We start from the raw sequence: 16,678 nt of genomic DNA on the forward strand, positions 1-16,678 counted from the left end.
CTGTCAACAAATCGTGAAAATAGCCAGCCAGTTAAAATACCACAAAAATATTGTCACCTTTACATACGAAACACCAGGTATAAGTAATCGAAGATATATATTTCAGGTGATTTCTGACATGTAAGTAAGAAAACAAATCGTGGGATCTATACATTAATCATATTACCCCCCCCCCCCCCCCTCCGATTTTCTGCTATTTGTACTTTCGTCGTATATTCATTTATTCCACAGAAGGCTGAAATGTAGACCGTGTAATAAAGCATATCATACCATCAAACGGCGGTTATACCTTTCCGTAACTTTTGTACGACAATTGTAGGTCTGCATGAATGAATAATCATCTTGGATATTTCGTCCACAACTACGTATATTGAGTACGTTTTTTCATGGTCATTTATGTTTCCTACTCTTACTTACGAAGTACTTTGAAATACACTCCTGGAAATGGAAAAAAGAACACATTGACACCGGTGTGTCAGACCCACCATACTTGCTCCGGACACTGCGAGAGGGCTGTACAAGCAATGATCACACGCACGGCACAGCGGACACACCAGGAACCGCGGTGTTGGCCGTCGAATGGCGCTAGCTGCGCAGCATTTGTGCACCGCCGCCGTCAGTGTCAGCCAGTTTGCCGTGGCATACGGAGCTCCATCGCAGTCTTTAACACTGGTAGCATGCCGCGACAGCGTGGACGTGAACCGTATGTGCAGTTGACGGACTTTGAGCGAGGGCGTATAGTGGGCATGCGGGAAGCCGGGTGGACGTACCGCCGAATTGCTCAACACGTGGGGCGTGAGGTCTCCACAGTACATCGATGTTGTCGCCAGTAGTCGGTGGAAGGTGCACGTGCCCGTCGACCTGGGACCGGACCGCAGCGACGCACGGATGCACGCCAAGACCGTAGGATCCTACGCAGTGCCGTAGGGGACCGCACCGCCACTTCCCAGCAAATTAGGGACACTGTTGCTCCTGGGGTATCGGCGAGGACCATTCGCAACCGTCTCCATGAAGCTGGGCTACGGTCCCGCGCACCGTTAGGCCGTCTTCCGCTCACGCCCCAACATCGTGCAGCCAGTGGTGTCGCGACAGGCGTGAATGGAGGGACGAATGGAGACGTGTCGTCTTCAGCGATGAGAGTCGCTTCTGCCTTGGTGCCAATGATGGTCGTATGCGTGTTTGGCGCCGTGCAGGTGAGCGCCACAATCAGGACTGCATACGACCGAGGCACACAGGGCCAACACCCGGCATCATGGTGTGGGGAGCGATCTCCTACACTGGCCGTACACCACTGGTGATCGTCGAGGGGACACTGAATAGTGCACGGTACATCCAAACCGTCATCGAACCCATCGTTCTACCATTCCTAGACCGGCAAGGGAACTTGCTGTTCCAACAGGACAATGCACGTCCGCATGTATCCCGTGCCACCCAACGTGCTCTAGAAGGTGTAAGTCAACTACCCTGGCCAGCAAGATCTCCGGATCTGTCCCCCATTGAGCATGTTTGGGACTGGATGAAGCGTCGTCTCACGCGGTCTGCACGTCCCGCACGAACGCTGGTCCAAATGAGGCGCCAGGTGGAAATGGCATGGCAAGCCGTTCCACAGGACTACATCCAGCATCTCTACGATCGTCTCCATGGGAGAATAGCAGCCTGCATTGCTGCGAAAGGTGGATATACACTGTACTAGTGCCGACATTGTGCATGCTCTGTTGCCTGTGTCTATGTGCCTGTGGTTCTGTCAGTGTGATCATGTGATGTATCTGACCCCAGGAATGTGTCAATAAAGTTTCCCCTTCCTGGGACAATGAATTCACGGTGTTCTTATTTCAATTTCCAGGAGTGTAGATCCGCTGGAGGAACGGATGTGGCAGAGAACCCCTGGCACGGGAATTTGTACCAACTGAATAAAATTGAGTGAAATGAATGAAATCAAGTGTCACAACATTTTTGTATACACTTCTGATTCAGCATTTATGAACAGATCTTACTGATATACTTTCGCGTTAACTGCATTTCATTCATTCAGTTACTCTCCATAACGTCAGTTTCATTTCTTTCAGTGTAATTCAGCTGATAGAAGTTGTTCCCCATACACTCATTCACCTTTCGTTGGGTAAATTAACAATTAATTGTATTTATTTTAATTACAAACCGGTAGTTACATTTGACTAGAGAAATAAGGAGAAATTGCGATTTGCGCTTCATACGTTTCGTTTCAACGCTGTCTACAGATTAAAGTTCCAATCTGTATGAACTCGAATGAAATTTTCTCCCTGCAGCTGACTGTGCGCTGATATGAAACTTCCTGGCAAATTAAAACTGTTTGCCGGACCAAGACACGAACTCAGGACCTTTGCATTTCGCGGGCAAGTTTGGAAGGTAGGAGACGAGACGAGGAATTAAAGCTGTGGGGACGGGTCGTGAGTCGTGCTTGGGTAGGTCAGTCGGTAGAGCACTTGCCTGCAAAAGGCAAACGTCCCGAGTTCAAGTCTCGATCCGACACACAGTTTTAATCTGCCAGGAAGTCTCTGTAACTAATCCTGGTTTATGATTACGCAACCATACGTATCACGTCGTTCAAAGCGTTTCTATCAGAGTTTGTACCCTTAAATTTCTCCAACATTGCTTCATGCTTTACGCTCACGGTACTGTGTCCGATCACCCCATGAATTAACACTTTCTGTTATGAAACACTTCCATGTGAGCGACAAGAAACAGATAATTTGGAAACAAGGCTATTTGAATAAAATCAAGCATGAAAGTTTCTGTCTCTGACCTATCTCAGGTTGTTTAGCCCTTTCAGACTCTCTACCCAAATTGTATACAATAAATTTTATTGTGTCTTAGCTGCAACAAAATATTTTTTCCCAAAGGAAACCTGAGGTACACATTTGTGAGTTGTGAGTAACTGCGGTACACATTTGTGAGTGTTCAGGCTTTTCATCATGCGCAAGTGCTGCCAGCTGTTGAGCCTCACCGTGATAATGTCAGCAAGTCAGTATAGCAATGTGCAGCTCTTGCCAATGTGGAGCAGCTCGTGACCTCCAGAATATTGTGGTTGTTTCGCTATATTCCGCTATATAACTGAACATTGTTATTTTTATCCCTTATTACAATAGAGAATATTTTGTAATTGGTTATTTTAGATCATAACCTGAAGCCAAGTGTACGAAGTATGTTTTGAAAACATGTTTTTTTTGCATAAATCTTGCATCTAAAATCATAAGAAAATCACCTTAGAGGATTACCATACAGGGTGTTACAAGAAGGTACGGCCAAAGTTTCAGGAAACATCCCTCACACACAAATAAAGAAAAGATGTTATGTGGACATGTGTCAGGAAACGCTTAATTTCCATGTTAGAGCTCATTTTAGTTTCGTCGGTATGTATTGTACTTCCTCGATTCACCGCCAGTTGGCCCAATTGAAGGAAGCTAATGTTGACTTCTGGGCTTGTGTTGACATGCGACTCATTGTTCTACAGTACTAGCAGCAAGCACATCAATACGTAGCGTCAACAGGTTAGTGTTCATCACGAACGTGGTTTTGTAGTCAGTGCAATGTTTACAAATGCGGAGCTGGCAGATGCCCATTTGATCTATGGATTAGCACGGGGCAATAGCCGTGGCGCGGTACGTTTGTATCAAGACAAATTTCCAGAACGAAGGTGTCCCGACAGAAAGACGTTCGAAGCAATTGATCGGCACGGAACATTCCAGCCTATGACTCGCGACTGGGGAAGACCTAGAACGACGAGGACACCTGCAATGGATGAGGCAATTCTTCGTGCAGTTGACGATAACCCTAATGTGAGCGTCAGAGAAGTTGCTGCTGTACAAGGTAACGTTGACCACGTCACTGTATGGAGAGTGCTACGGGAGAACCAGTTGTTTCCGTACCATGTACAGCGTGTGCATGCACTATCAGCAGCTGATTGGCCTCCGCGGGTACACTTCTGCGAGTGGTACATCCAACAATGTGTCAATCCTCATTTCAGTGCAAATGTTCTCTTTACGGATCCAACGCGATCAAATTGTAAATTTTCACAATCAACATGTGTGGGCTGACGAGAATCCGCACGCAATTGTGCAATCACGTCATCAACACAGATTTTCTGTGAACGTTTGGGCAGGCATTGTTGGTGATGTCTTGATTGGACCCCATGTTCTTCCACCTACGCTCAATGGAGCACATTATCATGATTTCATACGGGATACTCTACCTGTGCTGCTAGAACATATGCCTTTGCAAGTACTACACAACATGTGGTTCATGCACGATGGAGCTCCTGCACATTTCGGTCGAAGTGTTCGTACGCTCCTCAACAACAGATTCGGTGTCCAATGGATTGGTAGAGGCGGATCAATTCCATGGCCTCCACGCCCTCCTGAGCTCAACCCTCTTGACTTTCATTTATGGGGGCATTTGAAAGCTCTTGTCTACGCAATCCCGGTACCAAATGTAGAGACTGTTCGTGCTCGTATTGTGGACGGCTGTGATACGGCATTCTCCAGAGCTGCATCAGCGTATCAGGGATTCCATGCGACGGAGGGTGGATGCATGTATCCTCGCTAACGGAGGACATTTTGAACATTTCCTGTAACAAAGTGTTTGAAGTCACGCTGGTGCGTTCTGTTGCTGTGTGTTTTCATTCCATGATTAATGTGCTTTGAAGAGAAGTAATAAAATGAGCTCTAACAAGGAAAGTAAGCGTTTCCGGACACATGTCCACATAACATATTTTCTTTCTTTGTGTGTGAGGAATGTTTCCTGAAAGTTTGCCCGTACCTATTTGTAACACCCTGTATAAGAAAAAATTTTACTCCCTCGAGAAGAAATCGAGTGAGGTGGCACAGTGGTTAGCACACTGGACTCGCATTCTGGAGGACGACGGTTCAATCCCGTCTCCTGCCATCCTGATTTGGGTTTTCCGTGATTTCCCTAAATCGCTTCAGGCAAATGCCGGGATGGTTCCTTTGAAAGGGCGCGGCCGATTTCCTTCCCCATTCTTCCCTCACCCGAGCTTGCGCTCCGTCTCTAATGACCTCGTTGTCGACGGGACGTTAAACACTAATATCCTCCTCCTCCTCCTCCTCCTCGAGAAGAAAATTCATGTCTCAAAGGGGTAAACACGCCAGCAATGAATCATAGCCCTGGACCACTCCGTCTGATTAGCAAACGCTAGTGCCAGCCAACATTACTGTAATGTAATTATGACGACCTTATATGTAGCTGTATGAAATTCATAAAGACCAAGCTTGCCTCCTTTCGACGAAAACGGCCAGCAGCATTTTGCGGGTGACCGTGTTTGTATATTGTGCAGTGTTCCCCATCGAGCGTGTCTCTCACCGCCACGTCCCCAAATAAAGTTTGAAGGGGACGCAGGGGCCTGTGTGCGCACTGTATCATCAAACACTGCGGGCGCTGCCCACCACACACACAGCAGGTGTTCTGATGAAAGCTGAAAGACTTGCAGGTGCTAAGAGCGGAACCAGGACACCGCTGTGCAACAGGACCTACACAGGTTATAGCCCCACCTGGTTTTCTTACATCAAACGTAGCCGCTGTTTTGAGCCTTTATAAATGCGCGTTCACACGGTATATGACTAAGGTTTTAATAACGAATACCTTCTTCTACCAAGTAAATGGCGTAAACGAAGTATTTCTAGCACGTAACACAAATTCAGAGGAATTTATCTTGTTGCTTTAATATTTCGCACATGCTGTTTCTTAGCGGGATGTAACGACCTTTGGAGATTAAGACACTGGTAGGAATACAAAACTTCTGGTGACGTCAGCAGGCGCTCTATCGGCACATCTTTGAGAGTTGGTGGACGACAACTCATACGCGTAATCCTCTGCTGCAAATAATATCGAAAAAATTTGGAAGGCTATAGTGAGCTCAGACGAAGAACAAGTTGAATAATACTAGAACAATTGTTAATGGGACTTCACACAACACTCTTAAACTATAATACCGCGAAGTAACATCTACGTAGATAAAAACAGCAAAGGACCTAAAGCTAGACAAGGACAAACAAGAGGAGCTTATCGGGCGCTTTGTACATTTCAACAAAGCCTTGCAGACTGTTAACTTCGACATTTAACGAGTATATGCCAAATTTAGCAGCCTACGTTTCACTCGGATATGATATCTCATCAAACAAATGTCAAGTCTTAGACTACAAAGTAACAAGGGAAGCGATAGTATCGGCTGGCCCCAAGACTTCAGTGTTAGGTGCTATACTTTTCATGATGTACACTTGTTTTGATGATGAGAGCTAATCTGTGTCAGAAACGATGACGCTTATTATCATAACTATGTGGCTGGATCAAAAATAAAAATATGTGAATATTATACTAATCACTCTTCTCCAAAGCAAGAATGTATTTTTGCTTCCAAACGCTCCTCGTATCGTATGTCACTGACGTGTCATCAGCTCTGTTCCATTGTAAGTACGAAAATTATGCTTATGGCCTCCGATTACACTTGACTAAAAAGCCGTCTGTCTTGAGTCCATTTTTGGAGAATGTCAAAGTTGCTCTGTGTGCGTCATAAACACTGTTAAAGTTCATCCTTAACCTAAATGGGGAAAACGTAAACTCCACTTCCTCAGTAGAGACGTTAGGAGTAATATTACTTTAATACTTAAACGGAGTTTAACACAAAGTTACGGCTTGTAGCGAAGCTTCAACATATCTCCACGCCCTGCAGAAATGTAAGAAGCGCTTCCCTTTGCACCTGAAAAAGTAAATCATACAACGTTTATTTCATCATTTCTTGACCACGGCATTTTTATTGGTAACGTTTTTCTCAGGAATGCTCACAACCCTTGACGTTGGTGATCAACATTTGCGTACGTCTGCGCTTACCTGTGACGTTCATCATGCTGATCGTGTTTGCCAGTCGTATGTACAATTATCCCGGCTGCGTGCCGATAAGTGCATTGATTTCTACACTCTCTCTATCTGTTTTATCCTCTTATCAACATATATCGACTCTCTCTTTCTGTCTCTCTCTCTAGCGGAATTAACACTTATTATACACTTATGTAACTAGCACAGAGGAAGCATTTACAGAAAGCTCCTTTGTATTGCGTTCTGTGACAAGCTACCTTCATTAAATCTTTTTTTTGTGCCAAAAACTCGACTCCTGATGATATCCATCGCATCCACAGAGAACTGATGTACATCTGTAGCTAGGAAAGAAAGCTAATTACCGATCCCGTAAACCAATATTAACATCGGCCTTTACTGTTGAGCGTACGTCTATAATTGATAAGGATGCCTCTGAAGCACTTTATTTCGGAGAATTCTTGTAATCCTAAAATATGCCACTGGTGTTTAGATTATCTTGTACGTAGTTAATATTATTCACTTCACTGTTAATATTTATTAATTTATGCAGCTTTCCACTTCTGGTGTTAGCACTACTGTTCTGTAATATTATAATTAAGAGTATTGTGTAATTAAATGTCTTAATCAATGACATGCATATATAACTGGTGTTAACCCACAAGACTTTAAGTAACCAATCATGATAACGATTCCAAAGAAGAACAAAGCAGTTACATGTGAGGGTCACAGCACTTTGAGCATTCTAACTCACACCTCGAAAAAATTAACAAGAATAACACACAGACACATTAAAAGCAAAATTGAAACCAACGTGGTTGGAGACCAATTTGGGTACTGAAAAGGATGAGTCACAAGAGAAGCTATCCTATGCCTTCACACTGTAACTGAAGAAATCCTTAGGGTCAACAGAAAAATTTATATAGCATTTGTAGATCTCAGGGAACAATTCGGCAGTGTCCACTGGAGCAAACTAAAGAAAATTCTTACAATGGCTGAACTGGACTCTAGAGGCAAAAAGCTAACTAAAGAATTATACAAACAACGAGGAGCGATAGTAAAGATAAGAAATGAAACTTCCTGGCAGATTAAAAGTGTGTGCCGGACCGAGACTGGAACTCGGGACCTTTGCCTTCCGCGGGTAAGGCCTCTACGAGGTAGGAGACGAGGTACTGGCGGAAGTAAAGCTGTGAGGACAGGGCATGAGTCGTGCTTGGGTAGCTCAGATGGTAGAGACCTTGCCCGCGAAAGGCAAAGGTCCCGAGTTCGAGTCTCGGCCCGGCACACAGTTGTAATAAAATAAAAAGGCTTTTTCGAACAACATCGCTAATGTAGGGAGGATAAGTAGTTGAAGAGTAACACTGTATGGTTACGAAACATGAGCAATAGGCAAAACTAAAATGAAAGCGTCTGAAATATGGTGCTGGAGAGGCATGTTCAACATTAAGTGGACACGTAAGACCATCAACAACCAAATCCTGTAAAGAATTGCAGAAGAAAGAGAATTTAGGAGCACAATGGAGCGACGAAGACTCGTGTGGATTGGTCATGAAATACGATTCTACCAGCTCCTAAACATCCTGGAAGGAACATTACGACGAAAGGTATCCCGCGGAATACCACTACTGCCATTTTTAAAACAAGCTATACACAATACAGGAGATTCTAATTGCGCAGAAATTAAGAAATTGGCTACTAATAGATCCATGTGTATGTCTGCCAAGCAATAGAAAGATTGATAAAAAGAAGATGCATTTAAACCGTAATGCATGAATAAGACAGTGGTACAAAGTATAAGAAAATCTGTGATCCGCTGATGTTAAATACACTGAAGCGCCAAAGAAACTGGTATAGGCATGCATATTCAAAAAAAGAGATATGTAAATAGGCAGAAGACGGCGCTACGGTCGGCAACGCCAATATATGACAACAAGTATCTGGCGCAGTTGTTAGATCGGTTACAGCTGCTACAATGGCAAGTTATCAAGATTTAAGTGAGTTTGAACGTGGTGTTATAGTTGGCGCACAAGCGATGGGATACCGTATTTCCGAGGTAGCGATGGAGTGGGGATTTTCCCGCATGACATTTCACGAGTGTGCCTTGAATATCAGGAATTCGGTGAAATATCAGATCTCCGACATCCCTGTGGTCGGAAAAAGATCCTGCAAGAATGGGAACAACGACGAATGAAGAGAATCGTTCAACGTGACAGACGTGCAACCGCCGGCCGCTGTGGCCGAGCGGTTTGAGCGCATCAGTCCGGAACCGCGCTGCTGCTAAAGTCGCAGGTCGAATCCTGCCTCGGGCATGGATGTGTGTGATGTCCTTAGGTTAGTTAGGTTTAAGTAGTTCTAAGTCTAGAGGACTGATGACCCCAGATGTTAAGTCCCATAGTGCTTAGAATAATTTGAGCGATTTCTGAAGTGCAAGCCTTCCGCAAATGTCAGCAGATATCAATGCTGAGGCATCAGCAAGTGTCAGCGTGTGAACCATTCAACGAAAAATCATCGATATGGGCTTTCCGAGCTGAAGGCCCACTCGTGTACCCTTGATGACAGCACGACACAAAGCCTTATGCTTCGCATAGCCCGGTCAGCACCGATATTGAACTGTTGATGTCTGGAAACATATTGTCTCGTCGGCTGAATCTCGTTTAAAATCATCGATCCAGCGATTGGACGTGTACGGGTATGGAGACAATTTCATGTATCCATGGGCCCTGAATATATTCAGGGGACTGTTCAAGATGGAGAAATCTCTGTAATGGTGTGGGGCTTATGCAGTTGGAGTGATATGAGACCCACGATACATGTAGATACGACATTGACAGATGACACGTACGTAAGCATCCTATCTGATCACCTACATCCTTTCATGTCCACTGTGCATTCTGACGGACTTGGACAATTCGAGCAGGACACGTCCAGAATTGCTATGTAAGTAGGCTGTTTATGTTTTCTTATTGGCAACGTTACGTAGCGCTTTGTATGAAAAATCACTGGCTGTGCTGTGTGCAGTCTGTGGCTAGTTTACATTGTTGTCTGCCATTGTAGTGTTGGGCAGCGGCAGCTGGATGTGAACAGCGCGTAGCATTGCGCAGTTGGAGGTGAGCCGCCAGCAGTGGTGGATGTGGGGAGAGAGATGGCGGAGTTTTGTAATTTGTCATGAACTGCTATATATATTATGACTATTAAGGTAAATACATTGTTTGTTCTCTATTAATATCTTTCATTTGCTAACTATCCCTATCAGTAGTTAGTGCCTTCAGTAGTTTGAATCTTTTATTTAGCTGGCAATAGTGGCGCTCGCTGTATTGCAGTAGTTCGAGTAACGAAGATTTTTGTGAGGTAAGTGATTTGTGAAAGGTATAGGTTAAAGTTAGTCAGGGCCATTCTTTTGCAGGGATCATCGATAGTCAGATTGCGTTGCGCTAAATAATATTGTGTGTCAGGTTAAGCACAGTCGTGTATAAATTGTTCAAAGGGGACGTTTCAGCTACATTGTGTCTCCAGGAACAGTCTTCCGAGTTTAAACACTTCCGCTGGCCACCAAACTGCCCAGATATGAACATTGCTGAGCATATCTGGGATGCCTTACAATGTGCTGGTCAGAAGAGATCTCAACCCCCTTGTACTGTTATGGATTTAAGGACAGCCCTTCCATCCAGCTCTACTTCAGACGTTAGTCGCTTCCATGCCACCTCTGTGTGCTCGCAGGGGCTCTACGCGATATTATGCAGGTGTACCAGTTTCTTTGGCTCTTCAGTGTAAATGAATGGTATTACGTATAACGAGACACTGGTGACAGTATTTGTCGAATAGCATGTGGAAACAGCTGTCGGTGTGTTTCAGACACTGTTCTCAACTTTATCCGGTCTCACCCGTTAATGGACTCGGCGGTGGCCCACGAGAACGGGAAGCCCGTGTTCTACAGGCGAGACGTGCTCTTCACGCACGTCGTCGTGGACCGCGTCCAGGTCGACCTCGCCGAGTACATCGTCTACTACGCCGGCACCAGTAAGTGTTCCGCTCTCGTCTCGTGTACTCAACAGTTATTTCTTTTTGTCTCCTGGAGGCCTCAAGTTACGATGATGTTTCAGATACCGGCCACGTGTACAAGGTAGTGCAGTGGTACGACAGGAATGATGAGTCCTCTTCCATCCTGATAGACATCTTTGACTTGATGAAGGGAGAACCAATACGTGCCATGGAAATATCCAAAGAGGTAAGGCAGAACGATTGGGGAAACCAAACTAATGAGATAACGAAGAAAGACTGTATTTCTTTTTCAGGTCCGTGTAGACTCAAAAAGAGTTTCGCACGAGCGTCAGGACTTGCATTTATGTTTTACCCTTTTTCACTATAGGAAGCCTCTACGAGCAGCCCCGTGGATTCTCTATACAGTTCTGTAAAGTGAGTTGCGTCTGGAATCGTGAACGGGACATCACGGCCTGTGCATCCTGTTGAGCGTATCAACCTGCCACATTTTAAGCTTACACTGTCACTGTATTTTCATCTCAGCAATAGCAGTTGTCAGCACACAAAGATCAGCTTCAAATTGGCTTACACCACAGCGAGGTCATTTGAACATTCAGGCGCTATTAAGACACAAAATAACATGGAAGATCTGTTCCGTGCAAATAAGATTCTAATAGAATATGCTCCTGTTACAACAGTAGTGTGCTACTGGCCTCTGGAGGAGCGAAGCATTACAAATAACTTGTAAAAGCGTAAGTCATTCAAGTTTTCAGGAATGGTCGTCGAACAGATGCTCAAAGCTATAGGCATAAACGTCTGATGATGTCGACTTGTTGTAGAGTTCTGGAACGTGTTTTATGCTCAAATGTTATGAAATTTCTGGAGACTGAAAATCTCTTTTGTAAGACTCAGCAAGGTTCCCGAAAACAATGATCGTGTGAACCCAAGCTCTCTGTTTTCGTCGTCGAGACGCAAAGGGTTGATGCCGTGTTCTTTCACTTCAGGAACTCGTTCGATACAGTTTCGCGTCACCGCCTACTGCACGAAATAGGAACGTACGGAATATCAAACCAGCCGTGTGACTGAACTGCAGAGTTTCTAGCAAATAGAGCACAGCATGTCATCCTCAACGGAAATGAAATCCTTACACGTAACTTCGGGCGTACCCCAAGGAAGTGAAAATCTAGCAAAATGCAGGAAGACCTGCCGAGGATCGACACTTCGTGCAGTGACTGGAAATCGAGCCTTATAATAAATGTTACGTATGAAACATTAATAGGAACAAAGCCCCATTGCTGTATGATTCGACGATTACAGAACAATCACTGGAAGCATTCACATACACAAGTGCATACGGAGCGATTTAAAATGAAACTATCACATAAAATTAATCAAAGATGACGCAGATACCAGACTGACAAGGGGAGGCCGCCAATTGTGAAATTCAGATTCGATTCATACTGCGCATAATAAAAGCTCATGGCCAGAGGTGTAATGTGGCAAAGCACCAAGATGCACTTCTCAGCCGTTGTCGAGAAAATCGACAGTTAAAAAAAACCGTTGTGGTGAAATACTCTCTACGGTTAATAATTTTATACAGCGTCGTGGCGCAGCGGTAAGCGCTTGGGTTTATGATCGGAAGGTCGCCGGATCGAATCTCGCGCCAGGCAACATTATTTTTTTTTATTATTAGTTTTTTTAATTCAATATATATATATATATATATATATATATATATATATATATATATATATAGTTAACGGAAGACGTAGAAACGATATTCCGAAACGAATACGTATAGCGTATGTCAAACGTTCGAATTAGAATAGAAACCCCACGAACACAAATTTGCTGTGGCATATGAAATGTAAGCTCCGTTACCCGCTCGTTACACTTGGACAGATGTTGAATGGGCCGAAACGAGCCGCCGCATAAAACCGTAGTTGCCTGCTAACTTCGAAAGAAGGTAGATGCGGTCCCTAGCGCAACTTATAACATCGTCGAAAATCAGTGCGGACGTGAGAGCTTTGGTACACCCTGTTAAACAAACGGAAAAAAAGAGGCGGTACAATTAGAGAGCGATCCGCCTTCACCAAAATGCATAAGCAATTCATTAATAGTTTATATATATATATATATATATATATATATATATATATATATACGTATTCGTTTCGGAATATCGTTTCTACGTCTTCCGTTAACTATACGTGGTTAACATTATGAAGACAATTAATAACATTTGTGAAATACAACTTTGTTTGCGGAAAACATAATGATGTTCGAAGTCGCCAGTTTTTCCACGACAAACGACCTTCAACAACTTATTATATGCATAATTGTTGCAACTGATTGCCGGGAATTATATATATATATATATATATATATATATATATATATATGTGTGTGTGTGTGTGTGTGTGTGTGTGTGTGTGTGTGTGTGTGTGTGTAGACACATTTGAATAACAAAAAACAAAAACAAAAAAAAATTGCATGGCGCGAGATTCGATCCAGTGACCTTCGGATTACGAACCCGAGCGCTTACCGCTGAGCCACGACGCTGTCGATAACTATTCATCGTTAAGAGTATTTCACCGCAACGGTTTATTTTAACTGTCGATTTTCTCGACAACGGCTGAGAAGTGCACCTTGGTGCTTTGCCACATTACACCTCTGGCCATGAGCTTTTATCATGCGCAGTATGAATTGAATCTGAATTTCACAATTGGCGGCCTCCCCTTGTGAGATTCATTGGTAGACTCATTAGGGAATGTAGTCATCCCACAAACGAGGTGGCTTAAAAATCCTCGTTCGAACAGTTCATGAACATTGCTCGTCAGTCTGGGATCTGACCAGACAAGACTGACAATGGAAATACAGATCCAAAGGAGAGCAGTGCGTTTCGTTATGTGCTGATTTAGTAAGCGCAGAAGCGTCACAGGGATACTGAGAAAATCCCAGTGGCAGACGCTGCAGGAGAGGTTTGCTGCATCACGGTGTGGTTTACTGTTAAAGTTCCGACTGCGACATTCCAAAAGAGACACCGAACAAATTGCTTTCTCTTACGTATATTTTGGCGAAACGCCATCGGGGCAGAATTAGAAAGATTAGGGTTCACACCGAGGATTACGAGCAATCGTTCTTCCCGCGAACCATTCACGACTTGGAACAGGAAAAGGGAGAAGAGGCATTCGTGTACAAAGCACTTTTCGCCAAACACAGTAAGATGGTTTGCGGTGTGCTCGCGGCGAGAAACAGTAGCTAATCCCAGCTGCTTACAAACTGCGTCTCGTACGACGTTCCTACACCCAGGTAAATGAAACAGAACTGCGCACTGGCTTTTTAAACCAAATGGGAAGATGTGTCCAAACAAATAGTACACAACCGTTTCCACAGTTTTGCTCATTGGTGTCCCCTCACGGTAGTGCGCGAAGAAGGTGGGCAAGGGGAAACCTGGAATGGAACCTCATCACTGATGTGTGACGACTGTTGATTCTTGTAGAAGAGTGCGCAAGGGTCCAGGCGCCATTGGAGTTCTACACGAGTTGAGCAGGGAGGGAGGTCGACCTTATTTTGGGCCAGCATCATGTGCGGATGTCAGACGCCTCTCATCGCTATCGAGGACAATTTGAGGGCGAACAATATCGGGATGTGATCCTCAAACCTACTGCCGAAACCTCTAGTAAACTTTTTGCCGATAAAGCAGGACGATCGTGCACGAGCACATCGCACCCATCTTGTGAACATCTTCCTTCAGGTAACGGGAATCAACCAAATGGAATGTCCTGCGGTTTATGTTACCTGAGCCCATTTCAGTATGTGTGGGACCAGTTTAAAGTTGCAGTGCGTCGTCTCTAGAACCCTCCTCAATCACTGGATGACGTTTGTCTGGTTGTCTAAAGACAGAGCAGAAACATGCAGACCACCTTGTGGATAGCATATCATCATACTTTTTTTGTTAGTTCCTTAATCCCTATACTTTTCCTCACTAGCCACCTTGAAAATAAACACAAACACATTCAGCACACGTTGCTGGTATAAAACTTTAGGTAGCGGCTGTTTAACTAGCAAAGAACCCCTTAAAGTCCAGATGAGCCATGGCTGCCGACAACTTATCGGCAACAACGCGTCATTGCTTTCAGTGTACAGGCGACCTCAATGTGAAACCAACTGATAAGAGACCCATTCACGTAGCGTTACTTTCTACACTTCCTGTATGCATATTAGATGACATAAGTGCTGGGTCTATTTGTGCGACTTACTTCATTCGTTATCTTGTTAGTCTCGTTTTTCTTCTTCTTTTCTTGAATACCGACATGCTGCTAGCCATTTCCACCCTGTACATCGTCATTACAATGAATAAGCAGTATGTTTGTTTATAGTTTGCAGTAGGAGCTTAAACTTAAACTTTTATTTTAGGGTGCTCGTGCAAACACGGTAAACGTGCGATGAATTGCGCCCGGAAAGCCTACTCCGTCACAACAAGCAATCTGTACAAGAGCTGTGTTTTCTCAAACTATACACTTTCTCAGTAACGAGCTCTTCCGGGATTTTTGGAACTCTTATTACTACACTACTGGCCATTAAAACTGCTACACAAAGAAGAAATGCGGATGATAAACGCGTATTCATTGGACAAATATATTATACTAGAACTGATATCTGATTACATTTTCACGTGATTTGAATGCATAGATCCTGAGAAATCAGTACCCAGAACAACCACCTCTGGCCGTAATAACGGTCTTGATACGCCTGGGCATTGAGTCAAACAGACCTTGGATGGCGTGTACAGGTACAACTGACCATGCAGCTTCAACACGATACCACAGTTCATCAAGATAAGTGACTGGCGTATTGTGGCGAGCCAGTTGCTCCGCCACCATTGACCAGACGATTTCAATTGGTGAAAGATCTGGAGAATGTGCTGGCCAGGGCAGCAATCGAACATTTTCTGTATCCAGAAAGGCCCGTACAGGACCTGCAACATGCGGTCGTGCATTATCCTCCTGAAATGTAGGGTTTTGCAGGGGTCGAATGAAGGGTAGAGTCACGGGTCGTAACACATCTGAAATGTAACATCCACTGTTCAAAGTGCCGCCAATGCAAACAAGAGGTGACCAATGGCACCCCATACCATCACGCCGGGTGATATGCCAGTATGGCGATGACGAACACACGCTTCCAATGTGCGTTCACCGCGATGTAGCCAAACACGGATGCGACCATCATAAAGACGTAAAAAGAGCCTGGAATCATCCGAAAAAATGACGTTTAGTCATTCGTGCTCCCAGGTTAGTCGTTGAGTACACCATCGCAGGCGCTTCTGTCTGTGATGCAGCGTCAAGGGTAACCGCAGCCATGGTCTCCAAGCTGATAGTCCATGCTGCTGAAAACGTCGTCGAACTGTTCGTGCAGATGCTTGTTGTCTTTCAAACGTCGCCATCTGTTGACTGAGGGATCGAGACGTGGCTGCACGATCCGTTACAGCCATGCGGATAAGATGCCTGTCTTCTCGAATGCTAGTGATACGAGGTCGTTGGGATCCAGCACGGCGTTCCGTATTACCCTCCTGAACCCACCGATTCCATATTCTGCTAACAGTCATTGGATCTCGACCAACTCGCGCAGGAATGTCGCGATACGGTAAACCGCAATCGCGATAGGCTACATTCCGACCTTTATAAAAGCCTGGAACGTGATGGTACGCATTTCTCCTTCTTACAAGAGGCATCACAACAACGTTTCGCCAGGCAACGCCGGTCAACTGCTGCTTTTGTATGAGAAATCGGTTGGAAACTTTCCTCATGTCAGCACGTTGTTGGTGTCGCCACCGGCG

The 16,678-nt window shown here is 44.6% G+C and overlaps 1 protein-coding gene across 1 annotated transcript in view; it reads left to right on the forward strand.

Annotated features, from left to right (window-relative positions):
• Nucleotides 1-16,678, forward strand: part of LOC126094539 (semaphorin-2A-like) — an 807,492-nt gene that overhangs the window by 769,781 nt on the left and 21,033 nt on the right. Inside the window, exons 9-10 of the mRNA XM_049908969.1 lie at nt 10,714-10,878; nt 10,962-11,086. Coding sequence (XP_049764926.1) covers nt 10,714-10,878; nt 10,962-11,086 — 290 coding nt within the window. The remainder of the gene's footprint in view (nt 1-10,713; nt 10,879-10,961; nt 11,087-16,678) is intronic.

Source organism: Schistocerca cancellata, chromosome 8 (assembly GCF_023864275.1).
Source record: "Schistocerca cancellata isolate TAMUIC-IGC-003103 chromosome 8, iqSchCanc2.1, whole genome shotgun sequence".
Classification (NCBI taxonomy): domain Eukaryota; kingdom Metazoa; phylum Arthropoda; class Insecta; order Orthoptera; family Acrididae; genus Schistocerca; species Schistocerca cancellata.